The 12,522-nt window shown below is 40.5% G+C and overlaps 1 protein-coding gene across 1 annotated transcript; it reads left to right on the forward strand.

Moving 5' to 3' along the window:
* LOC116395072 (14-3-3 protein beta/alpha-1-like) lies at positions 1-12,291 on the forward strand. The gene is made up of 6 exons (XM_031868604.1): positions 1-105; positions 4,854-5,162; positions 8,450-8,573; positions 9,966-10,129; positions 10,355-10,450; positions 11,214-12,291. The coding sequence occupies exons 2-6, from the start codon at positions 4,863-4,865 to the stop codon at positions 11,268-11,270; spliced, it is 741 nt and encodes a 246-aa protein (XP_031724464.1). The 5' UTR covers positions 1-105; positions 4,854-4,862; the 3' UTR covers positions 11,271-12,291.
* Positions 12,292-12,522: the final 231 nt, after the last annotated feature.

Below are 12,522 nucleotides of genomic sequence, written 5' to 3' on the forward strand. Positions count from 1 at the left end.
TGTGATTGGAGGGAAACCCCGTGGACTGCATTCACACAGACGGGCTGAGAGAATCAGCTGTAGCTTGTTGGCACGCCGAAATCACTGCTATCTGCCAGTACACAGGTATGAAAGGAGTTAAAACTTTTGAAACTGCACTTTTACGTTTGCATGATTTAGCGTCAGGACTTTTAATCTATCGTAACATATAGTGGTAATGGAAGCGCATAGCCTCCAATTGACTGTGGGGCTGCATGGAGCAGCGACAATCATTAGACCAAAGAACAATGGCTAGCTTAGCTACAGTTTGGGACATGTCTAATGGCTGGTTCTAAAATGGACCATCAGACGGGCAGACGTGGAAGGAGGGTCAGGTCGAAGGTTGAAGCTTTGCTATTCTGTTGACCTGTTTGCTGAAGTCATTTGTCAGGTTGTGCTAATTAGTTTGCCTGTTAGAATATAATTAAATGACAGCGATGCATTGCCTTTGAGGAGTAATGACTGTCGCATGTAACGTTAGCGAGAAATGCGTGATATACGTCGGGAATTCATCTTAATTTAGCGTTTGCTACATTACATTTTTGTTGACGGTACCAGCAAGGTAACGTTAGAATAAGATCCACTATACTGTAACGTTAATGTTGTTTCAATTGTTGACTTTAAATGTCGAGTAGGTCACTCAATTAACGTTAGCTAAACTACCAATACGCGACAAAGTGCGATTCACATCACACATGCCACATAACGGCCAGCTAACGTTAAACCCAGTGAACACCTTTCTAAAAGCGTGGCGTCTCGCAAACAAACCAACGAAGCAAGTAATTGTTTTATACCATGAGATGAATAGAGTAGGTAGAAAACAATGGGTTTAGCCCCTAGCCAATTTTAAAAGCTGCCTGGCTTGGAAAGCTTCGTTTCAGGAAATAGTCGGCGCCATGCTGGAAACGGGTCACGAGGGCCTAGTGGTAGCGGTTGCTTTTCAGTCGCTGAATGGTGTTTCTCGTCTAGACTAGTTAGATTTAACTAAAGTTAGATTTAATGGAAGTGCTTTGGGGCTCGTGTCGGTCAAATATTCTATAATGAATCACAGTACCCCGCTGTAATTGTGCACTTTAATTTCCGTGTTCTCGCATGTTCGCTGAGCCACAGGTACAGGGATGGGTGTGGTGGTTTGTGTGTACGACAGAAAGAGGGGGGCTAACCAGTAATACAAAATCCAGTTATTCTTCCAAGTTATCATAGCTGTATGTATGCATGCATTCTTTCGACGAGTGCTCTTACAGTCACACGTGGCTTAAACTAACTACGGAACTAGAACTTTGTAGCGTATATATTTACTGTTTAAATCCATACACACCCCGGATTACCCATGGGTCATGTTGCATCATACAGCGGGTACGTCGCCAGCTCATCAGTGCTGAAACTGTTACAATTCCTACAATTTCGCCAATCCCTTTTTGCAAACCTGTAAAACACTTAAGTGATTTTTATTCTTTAGTGTGTTGGTGTCGTGGTAGTTATTCTTCAACCCTAATACTTAAAGGCCCAGTGTGTAAGATGTAGTGGCATCTAGTGGTATGTTGCAAATTGCACCCAGCTAAATACCCCTCTGCTCAGCCCTCCCTGTCCACGTGTGTTGGAGAACTACGGTGGCCTTCAGGTAGAGAGTTAACTTTAGGATTTTAGTACAACTAGGAGCTACTCTTATCAATACTTTTCTACATTACTAAACTGCCTTTAAAAACATATAGAGAGCTTTTATATAAATAGTATCTTTTTGATATAGAGCAGCAGCCGCTATTTTTTTATCCACAACAAAGTCACTAAATAAAGTCATTAATATCTCACTGGAAACAAAATAAATAACATTCCTGATTGAAGTTTATGGAGAACACAGAAGTCAGTCGGTATCAGTCATTCCTCTGTCCTTGTTGCTTTGTCTCAACCAGCAGAGTAGTTTGGAAAAAATAAGTGTGCATCAAACATAGTGACAGTGGACCAATAAGGTTTCACATTTGATAATTTGATAATAAATTACATCAAATCATGTAAAAGTACTGATAAATACACAAGTTACATCAGGGCTTATCAATACTCTGGTAATTTAGCACCGTGGCATGTTTAAACCACGTTTCTGAACGCATCCCTACCTTCAAATAATGTGAAACGCAAATGCTCTCGCTGGAGCTAGTGTCCATTCTGGGCTGCTGTAGAAACATGGCAGTGCAACGAAAACACTAAGATTCTTAGTTTCAGGTAATTATACACTGATTAAAACAGTTATGAATATTGTATTCCATTGCTGCCAATTAATTCCTCAAAATGTTTCACACTGTTCCTTATAATTACTTTTCAGCACTAGCTGCCATGTATAGAGACGGAGCGTATGCGTCATACGAACCAAACCAAGCCCACCAGAGGGGAAAACGGGCAGAGCAACAAAATGCACCCACGGGCTGACACGCTAACAATGTGTCAAAGGAATGTCAATGGATCATTTAGCACCTTAGTTTTTCTGAAAGTAACACAAATGCATTTTGTAACTTACCAAGCATGGAGTATAGAAATGTGTCGTGTTGAAAATCTGTCTGGGCGGCCACATTACATGAACTCTGGAATGGAAAAAAAAAATGATTGATTTTGTGGAACCCCACTGGCTATTTTGGATGGGTCAAACAGATGTAGGGTATTGATCTAGCAATGCAAATTCCTGTGTCAAGTCTACGCATCACTTAATTAACATTATATCTGCTGCTACCTTACATTTCTCTCAATACAGTGCTATAGAACAATGGCTAAAAGTAGTATTTGGGCCTGGGATTCTCTAGACACCTCACGGTTTGATTCAGAGGGCTACGATGCGACTATAAAACGATTATTGATTCATTTCTATGCATCAACATTTTTTTATACTTGATTTAGTTTTTGCTCACTGACTTTTTTTAATCGCTGCATATTTGTAATGATTTATATTTTTATAAAAAGACGAATTTACTTTTATCTTTTATTAAATCAATATTAGTAACTAATAGAATAGATATGTCAACTGGAGGGTTACATTTCTAAGTATTGCAAAGAGAACCAACAAGAAAATAAAATTGGGCCTGTATCATCATCATGGCAGTAAAAACACATAATTAAGCATGTTCTGTCATTTGACATAAAAAGCTGCTCTTATTCATTAATAAATAATTTAGACCTCTCTTCAAACAAATCCTCCAGTTATAGGCAATGAGCACTCATCTCTGGTACCAAAATAAACGGTGATAAAGTACGCGGCTACGGTGACACTAGATTCTGTGGCAACGAATGTCCACGCATAGTGTTACTACCATCCAACCTGCTTTCCTCAGTGATTTCATGACTTGAGCTTTGGTTAGGTTGTAGAGTGAGAGTATCGCTGTGTCCGTAAAACGTTGGTTCCAAAGTGTGCAAAAGCTCTGGTTCTGATTTGCTTCGCCCTCGGAAGCGAAATGCTTCCATACGTGAGCTTTGAAGCCGGGGGTACCGGTTTGATCGTATCCTTATTCGGTTGCTGAAGCTCAGCCAACCTCACCAAAACTCTGCTAGTATTTAGCCTAGCATAGAGCGCAAACAAGAGGCATGCGTATTACGTTTTCTGATTGAGTTTTTCTGCATAGTCATAATTGTTCAAGAGAGAATCACGATGCTGCTAAGAATCAATTTTCTTTTTTTTCCTCACCCTTAGTAGTATTGTCAATTTCTCAAATCATTTTTGCTCACATGCCTTGCAGGCATGTTTTTATTTTATTTATTTAGCATTTCAAGGAATTCTTTTCTGATAGCTTAAATATATAGAACACATCCCAAGTCTTTTAAATTGTATCCATAATTCTCTCACTTGCCTCTGTTCCTTGCACGGAGAGACGCAATGAAACCACGAGAGGAGGGAAGAAACAAGGAAAGATGTTTTTAGAGAAATGTGACATCCTTTCCTCTAAAGTGTCACATTTGTAGATACTATCTCAGATACTATCGCTGCCAGAGCAGCAGTGTTTTCTCTGTGGCCCGTTACCTGTTAAACAAACACCTGCACTTGAATAATAACCTGCATTCTGTTTAGAGGCAAAGAAACCATGTCTACTTGCAGAATGCATCTGCTGTATTTATACACAATAATTTATTTGGCTAAATGTTTCAGGGAAAATTTTAATTATGTAACTCATTTCAAACTAAACACTTAATTCCCCACACTTAGGAATTATCAACCACTCTTGGCTGAATGGAAATAACGATACATTATGTAAAGGGTGTTTCTTGCTGTCAGAAACTCTCCTGCTCTTTCTCATCATGGATTGTATCCATAATGAAAATTAATTGGGGAAATAACAGACAATACGTGAAAGGACAAATCGTTCTAATACGTTAAAGTAGTTTGTGGTCCTTTTGTTGTTCAGGCCTACAATTCAGATTTTTAACTGAATGACTTCCTGCTCCAGCGAGGATTGGGGAGTGAGGGGATGTATAATAAGAGACTTTGGATGTACCCAATGTCCTCTTGTTGCCTAGTTGATAGCCCTTGCTATTATTCCCTCCCCAATTACCCCTTTCACTCCCATAGCTGTGTACAGTCATCGAGTGCATCAGTGTTTCCTTGTAGAATCTTTTCCTAAGGAGAGCAGCAAGCCTCAAAATGGGTGCATCATCTGCCTCAACTTCAGTTAAACCCACATAGATGACTTCTCTTTAGCTGCCTTTTTTCTTCACACTTTTTTTTCTTTTTTAAAATTGCTCTTGCTTTACTCGTTTAGTATAAAAACGTCTGGTAAATGGGTACTAGCCAAACATTTTTTTAAAATCCTCTTGCCTCGCTCTTGACGAACCGGCTGTCCTCTCTGCTTTTCTTTGTCCAGTGAGCAGTCATGAGCGAGTCAGTCCAGAAAGAACAGGTGCAAAAGGCCAAGCTGTCCGAGCAGGCCGAGCGGTATGATGACATGGCTGCTGCAATGAAGGCTGTGACGGAGGAAAACAGCGATCTGTCGAACGAGGAGCGCAACCTGCTGTCGGTAGCCTACAAGAATGTGGTGGGTGCCCGCCGCTCCTCGTGGCGCGTGGTGTCCAGCATTGAGTCAAAGGCCGAAGGCGAGGGGAAGAGGAACATGGCCAAACAGTACCGGGAAAAGATCGAGAACGAGCTGAAGGAAATCTGCCAGGACGTGCTGGTGAGATTTATAACATTTTATTGGATTACTGTCTTTCTGTTTTGTTATAGCTTTTTGTCGTTGACATTCATATTATGTGAAGAAGTGCTGGATGACGGAGTAATGGGACTATTTCCACAGTCATGCTTCCCTTCAACTGCTCATGCTGTTGAATGTGTCATTTCTGTCAACAAGACCCAGCAGACCTTGTGAAGTGCCACGCCCCGAGTGCTTCATTTCTACCTCTGGCAGTCTTACAGCAATTCTTCTCTACTGTTCCATTTTTTAGTTCTCGTAACAGTGATGACTTTGGCTTATCGTGGCATTTTCCCTGAGGCATGGAAAGTATTTCAATTGGTGTGAAAGTCTTTAAGTTTCTAGAACACCTTGTACTTACCTTATCGATTTGATTCATAGTCTGAGTTTGCCAAATTATTCAGCAGTAGGTGAAGTGAAAAGTGGGTTAATCCTGACTTATGGTAATGCTCCAAGTGGTCTTCACTCACCTACATCAGCAGTTCCTTTGAAAAGTCACCAACTTCCTCAATTTGATCGGCACTGAGCAGTAAATGGATAACCCTGAGATGACAAAGTAAAAAAACAAAGTGCTTGAGTTCACACAATGCAGATCATTTTGTGTGAATACCCTGCCATAACATTTATTCTTTACAAAGGTCATAGTGTTCCTTTTTGATGACATGTCAGCTGGCTTGGGTTCCAGTAGTGTAGCCTTTTCTGTATATATTTTATAATACAGGTTGTAGTCTGATAAGAAGCTGTTGAAAGATTCTACGTTCTGTGCACTTTTTTTATGAGTAGTTGAGATGAGGCAGCCAACATTGTGAAACAATGAGTGCCAGCACCAAGAGGAGTGTGTCTCATCAGAGTTTTGACATGCAAGAGAAGATCTTCAGTGTAGCCAGCCAATTTGACAAATTTCCCCTTCGGGATGAATAAAGTATATATCTATCTATCCCCTTTTCCCTCTTTCATAAAAACTATACAGTAAAATAGTCGTCTTTAACAGGATTGCATTGGTATTTTTAGCAAACCTCTGTGGGAATGTATCCATTAAATTTCTGGGGTTAAATATAAGGACAGTTTCCAAGTGTTACAATATAATTTGAGATGGCTTTCCATGTACAGTAATGTAAAGTTGAACTAGGCGAATTCAAATTTGATATGGTCATAGGAATGTTTGAGAAGAAATCCATTGAGCTTCTCGGCTAATTTAATAATGAAACCGCTTATTTCATATATGATGTATTGTAAATTATTGCTGAAATGCGAATCTTCTTTTTGGCCACTCCCAAGTACTGGTACCACAACAGCATGAATGAGATGCTCTCCAAAACCCTGGGTTTGTGTTGTGCTGCATGTCACCTATTTGTGCCACAATGTTATCAGTCAGAAATTAGTTTTTTATGTTAACATTTTTCATTGGCATGAGCAAGTGTGAAGTGTCATTTCTGAGTCTCCCGGTCAATGCGTAAGAGTTGACAGCCCTGCACAACGTATTTTCTGTACCAAGTTACGTGCGCTAGTGCATATGGAGCTGAAAATTGCACGCAGAGTTCATATTCTACGTGCACGACCATCCATATGCACGTGGTATTTCGAGCCATGAATCTGTCCGACCTCTGCTACTCTTCTTCTCTCAGCTTGTGAATTATCTGTCTGGTGACTCAGCATGTCCTAATCCTATAATGGCTGCAGCTGAGCTACCAGCGCTCTGGCTCACTAACCTCCACTACGGCCGGGCAGCCTTATGGGGACCGAAATAGAGCAGGATGAGAGTAAATAGGGCAGAGGAGGAGGGGTGTAGGACAGGGATAAGGCTGTGGTATACCTGAAGCAAACTAGTTTGTGCAAGGTGTCGTCTGAACACGTCTAAAGACATGTTTGTTCTTGTTCTGAAATGCCATAATCACAGGCAGCATGAAAACCAGCTGCCATAGAGAGGAAGAAACTCATACCTTTAGTCTCCATGGTATTCATGTTATAGCACTCTGTTGCGCAACTCCTGGAAGTAGTTGCGTGAAGACAAAAAAAGAGCCCATGCCTACTTAATCACCCTATCAAACGTCATTGCAGCAAGTTGGTTGTTCAAACCAATAGCAAACACGGATATTCTCTGGGTTTTTGCTTTGGTGTGAAAGTGATATAGTCTGGTCGTATGTATCGACACCTTTTTCTATGTTTGGTGGTCCAAAGACCGCTGCGCTATACAAAAGTCCGATCAACGGAGACGAGCAAACTCAATATGCACTTTAATGCTGTTTTTAAGTAATGTTTTGTATTGCTAACAGAACTTACTATGTAATCTAGCATCAGTGGTGTATTCATGTTGCTGTCCATACCAGAGAGCATGCACGTGTAAAGAGAACTGTAAACGGCATTGGAGGCAGCACCCTGTTTATTCCTATGGAGGTGGCTCAGGGGCGCATGGGATCACTTAAGCGTATAGTATTCGGATAAGAATATCTGCATCTTCTGCATTATGAGCGTTTTTGTTAACCCAGCCCTCTGTCCAGAAAAAGCCATGGAGTTACAGATTTCTTTCCCAAGTCTATTGAAGTCTTTTTGGGCCCCATCACATGACGGACCAGGGCATTTTATCTTTACCATTTGGCCATTATATAAAGTTTGCCGACAGCGTTATCAGCAGTAACCACTGAGTGTACTGCAGTGCCGTTCCCCTGCCAGCTAGAGGTTGGGTTGGCAATAGGGAGAGGTTGTCAAGTGCGGCATGCTCGTGTTGGAAAGAGCCACACTGGCTCTGAGTGACCTACTTCCTCAGCAAAAGCTCATCAGGAGTTCAGCAGCCTAGCTTTCTCCCATCTTTCTCCACCCCCACCATCTTTCTTCCATACACCCATCCTCCCGCTCTATCCTCCTCCACCCTTTCCCACTCTCCACATAACGTGATCTGTGATGTAGCTACGGCAAAGTCTCAGGCTCACCGTCCAAGGCTGCAGGAGGTAGCCAGCTCTACCCTCATTTAGGTCTGAGGAATGTTGGCCTTGATGATTTATTTGAATGGAATGAAATGACTACTTTTGTCCGTGGATAAATGATGGGTTTTATTGTCAAATGATCCTTGTAGAAATCTGTGTATTGCCTTCTTTGTTAATGAATTGTGTGCATATTTTATAGCAGTTGTACCCAAGTATACAAATCAACTCTGCTGATTTCAGGGGTCTGCCAGCCCCACTTGTAAAGAACTATGTACATTAGTTGACAACATCTTCTGTGGTCTGTTCCCTTCTAGCAGTCTACAATACATGTTGTTTGTTTTCTTGCCACAGTTTCTCTTGAACACTTATCTCGTTAAAAACGCCGTTGAAGCAGAGAGCAAAGTCTTCTATTTGAAAATGAAAGGAGACTACTATCGCTACTTGGCTGAGGTGGCTACAGGAGACGAGAGGAAGAGTAAGCTCTGTGTTAATCTCTTTTATACCGTGTGTGTGTGTGTGTGTGTGGGTTTATTTGATTATAATTGTATATGCGTGTGCATGTTTTCCTGTCTATAAAGATCTAGTGTGTACAACTTCTAGTCCAGTCAAAAAAAGATGTATAAGGTATTATTAAGTGAACACTTAGTTTTGGTATAAGCTTTCTGACATTGGCTCCTCACTGTTGGTTCTAAAACAGTATCGCAGTAAGAGACTGGTCTCTGGTCACCAGCTTGAGACCATAGGATTTTTTGGGGGGTTGATTAATTTGAGTCTTTTTTAGATGAGCATGACCACATCTTTGTATGGAAGCCCCAAATGGACATGTTTCAAAAAAAAATTTAAATGTTTTCTTAAAAAGAGAAAGCAGGCTTTGTTATCGCTACAAAACGAGATAATTAATTTACTACCAAAAAACAAAAGGTCATTTCCTTTTGTTACTCAAAATGTTGTCCGACGGAATATGTATTCAAACGGCTCACATGAGACGACAGTGATGAACTTAGCGAAAGGATACACAAGTGACTACATACGTTTAAAAAATAATAATAATTCAAGGCACTGTACATCCAATTACAAACTCAAAGTATTAATTAGATGGTCTACAGGCAGTAACACTGTCCAACTCTGACATCTCTCAAAGGAGTCATCCTTTTTATTTTGTGTGCATGGATTCAAAGTGTAAATTGGTGAGCTTTAAAGCTGCCAGTAGCTGGACATTGTTACTGTACAGAGCCATGCTAGCTGTTTCCAGTCTTTATGCTAACCTAAGCTGACAAGCTGCTGATTTCTGAAAACAAGGCGTGAATTACAGGTCTGTCTGTTTCTTGACTTCCTGCATCTGCTTTAATAAGACCTCCTTCACTGTGAAGACCAGCTTCTAACAGCACCACCAAGTTAGCCACAGTAAGACAGTATGTACAACTTAGCTTTCTTTAACATTATGTTCTGAGAAACTTTATTTGGGCCTTCACAAAATCTTGTGTTGAAGTTTCCAGCGAGCTGTCTCCTTGGTGCTCTACACTCCACACAAACTGAAATAGAGGCCCTTGTTCATGCCACAGAGAGGTGTGGCCATCTATAGTATTAGTCATCAGTTACTGTAAGTTTGTTTTAACTGTTTCAGTGAGATGTTGATATAACTTTCTTACTTTAATTGATTATAATAGGAAGGACAAAATAGTGTGAGAACTGAACCAAATCTTATGGTAGGATTTATTGTTGGGTTGTTTTATCGAGGTGTTCGTAATAAACCGGTAACTGAGTGTATTGTGTAGTACGTTTTTGTCCTACACTGTATGAAACAAAGTTTAATGAAATTGTCAGTTTGTATGTTCTTCGGCTCTTATGTTCCTTTTTTTCCTCTCAGCCATCATGGAGGACTCAAAGAACGCCTACCAAGTTGCCTTTGATATCAGCAAAAAGAAAATGCAGCCCACGCACCCAATCCGTCTTGGTCTTGCCCTCAATTTCTCTGTTTTCTTCTATGAGATCCTCAACTCGCCTGAGAAGGCCTGCCAGCTGGCTAAAGATGTAGGTTCACAACACCATATACGTAACTCTCTCCTCACACTTGAAGATATTAAGCTGCTCAATGTAGTGCTAATGTATTTAACATGTAGAAATGGATTGCAGAGCTGTTTAAATACAGACACCAAAACCTGTAAAAACTAAGTTGATATTTACATTCTACCCACGTACAGCTTGTTTAAGACCACATCACTTTTCCAGCTGTTATAAGTGTGTTTAATTCTTCAGGCGTTTGATGAGGCCATTTCAGAGCTCGATGCACTGAGTGAAGATTCGTACAAAGACAGTACACTAATCATGCAGCTACTGAGAGACAACTTGACAGTAAGTCCCCCTTTTTTTTTTTTTTTTTTTTTTTTTTTTTTTAAACATGTATCAACTCAAATGACTAACATATTATGTGCCAATAATAATGTAGATTATAAGACTGGAACTCATTGTTTTCTATATTGATTATTCTACTGATCATTTCCTCAATTGTATTGTTTTTAAAATGCCAATCACAGCTTCTCATAACCCAAAGTGCTGTTTTTGAAACTAGCCAATGCACACATTTGGGGACCTGAAACCAGATATAATGCAGTTTTTGCTTAAGAATCACTTGAAGATTAATGTGTAATCCGAATTGTTGCCGGTTAATTTTCTGCTAACGACTAATGGTTGCAGCTCTTTTTTAAACTGCTGATTTTTCAGTGTTGTGTAAATGTTTGCTTTTTAAACACCAACACACACTGATCAGAGAAGTAGGCACTATAGTTTAATACCATTTTTGGAGCCATTCATAAGGAATATGGTGTAAATTTAAGTGGCAATGGAAAACCAGTTTCATCCACTTAAATTGTCTGTTCACCTGCATTTTATCACTTTCTTACTTTCACCGTGGTACTGAAGCAAAACTCTCGTCACAACCATTACATCAGGGCATCAACAGAAATTGCAAAAAAAATGTAAAAGTGAGAACATGTAGACGATGCAGAAAGCTCCGAACTGTCCATTCAAATGAAACTCAAGCATTTTGAATAGATATCGTATTAACAGACGTTGCCCTATTTTCCTTTCCCCTGCTTGTCGTCCTCTCTTTTCTCAGCTGTGGACCTCTGATAACCAGCAGGAGGCAGAGGATCAAGTGGAGACCGGAGAATGAGCCAGACCCCCACAGTCGTCCCTGTCTACCTGCCATCATCCCGGTTCATCTTCAACATGTCCATCAACACTGAGACCACCTTATTATTATCATTGTCGTCCAATTCTCTCCATCTTTTTTCTATTTAGTTCTCTCAACACTCATCTCATTCCTGCCGGTTTACTATTCCTCCTTTTGTAGTAACTGTGGGGAAAGGGGATGGGGAGGGAGGGTAAGTTTTGAATTGCGTGGCGGGAGGGTCCATGTGGAAGGGTAAAGTGTTTGGTTGCTGGTCCGCTGACCTTTTTTTTGTGTGGGGGAGCAATAGGGTTGTTGCATTGTTGAGGTGGTGGGTAAGAGGGCAAGTTCTCAGCTCATGAAACATGCAGCTGGTTGAGCTTTTAGAGTCAGAAAAAAGTTGTACTGTGTATCCTATTCATGTTCACGGCCATGTTCTCTATTAACACCGTGTCTCGATGATAAATCTGGTTTCACAATGAGTTGGCTGCTCACAGTAGGACAGCAGCTGTTGGTCTGTGCTTGGCAGGAGGAATGGCGGCGGAGGTAAAGACGGTGGAGGTGCGAGGTTTTGTTGGAACACAACGGTTACATTCCATTTACTGTCGGTTGCTCAACTTACTACTCTATTATTTCGTTTTGTTTTCGGGTGACCTGCTTTTGTATTTCTATGTATCGATTATGAGGTATAGAAAATATTGAACAAAAGAGCACACAAGCTTGTTGTTTTTAAGAGCACAGCAGTAAAGAAGAAGAAATCCCATGTGCTTATCTAGTTACTGCTCTATCAAATTAAGATTTTTTTTTAATTTTATTTGTCTTTTATTCTTTTTTCTTTCAATACTTGCCTCAACTGCATGTTGGTAAGAATTAGTTTGTGGAGATGCAAGGATGGTTGTGGTCGGGCGGGCTAGCTTTGTTCATGTCTTTGGAATTTTCATACAGAACACCCAAGCATAATGTTATTTGGGGGGGAAATGTGTAATTTCATGTAAGTGGAATAAAAAATAATAATTTAAAAGTTTCAACCTTGTGTGATGTACTGGTAGTCTTGAGTTGTTATCCAAAGTCATTTCTAACTCACGTGAATGACTTTCGTCTCTCGAGTGATCATCTTGCCTCAAAAGCCACGACGGTTGCTATATTTGGATGCTAAAGTCAGCTGCCTTTGTACCAGAGATGCTCCATGTGTGAATCACAAGAATAAGTGAGTCACACAGGCTGTGAGCAGACGGGAGAGCCACACACTCATTAT

Source organism: Anarrhichthys ocellatus, unplaced genomic scaffold (assembly GCF_004355925.1).
Source record: "Anarrhichthys ocellatus isolate YVR2014 unplaced genomic scaffold, GSC_Weel_1.0 scaffold43, whole genome shotgun sequence".
Lineage (NCBI taxonomy): Eukaryota > Metazoa > Chordata > Actinopteri > Perciformes > Anarhichadidae > Anarrhichthys > Anarrhichthys ocellatus.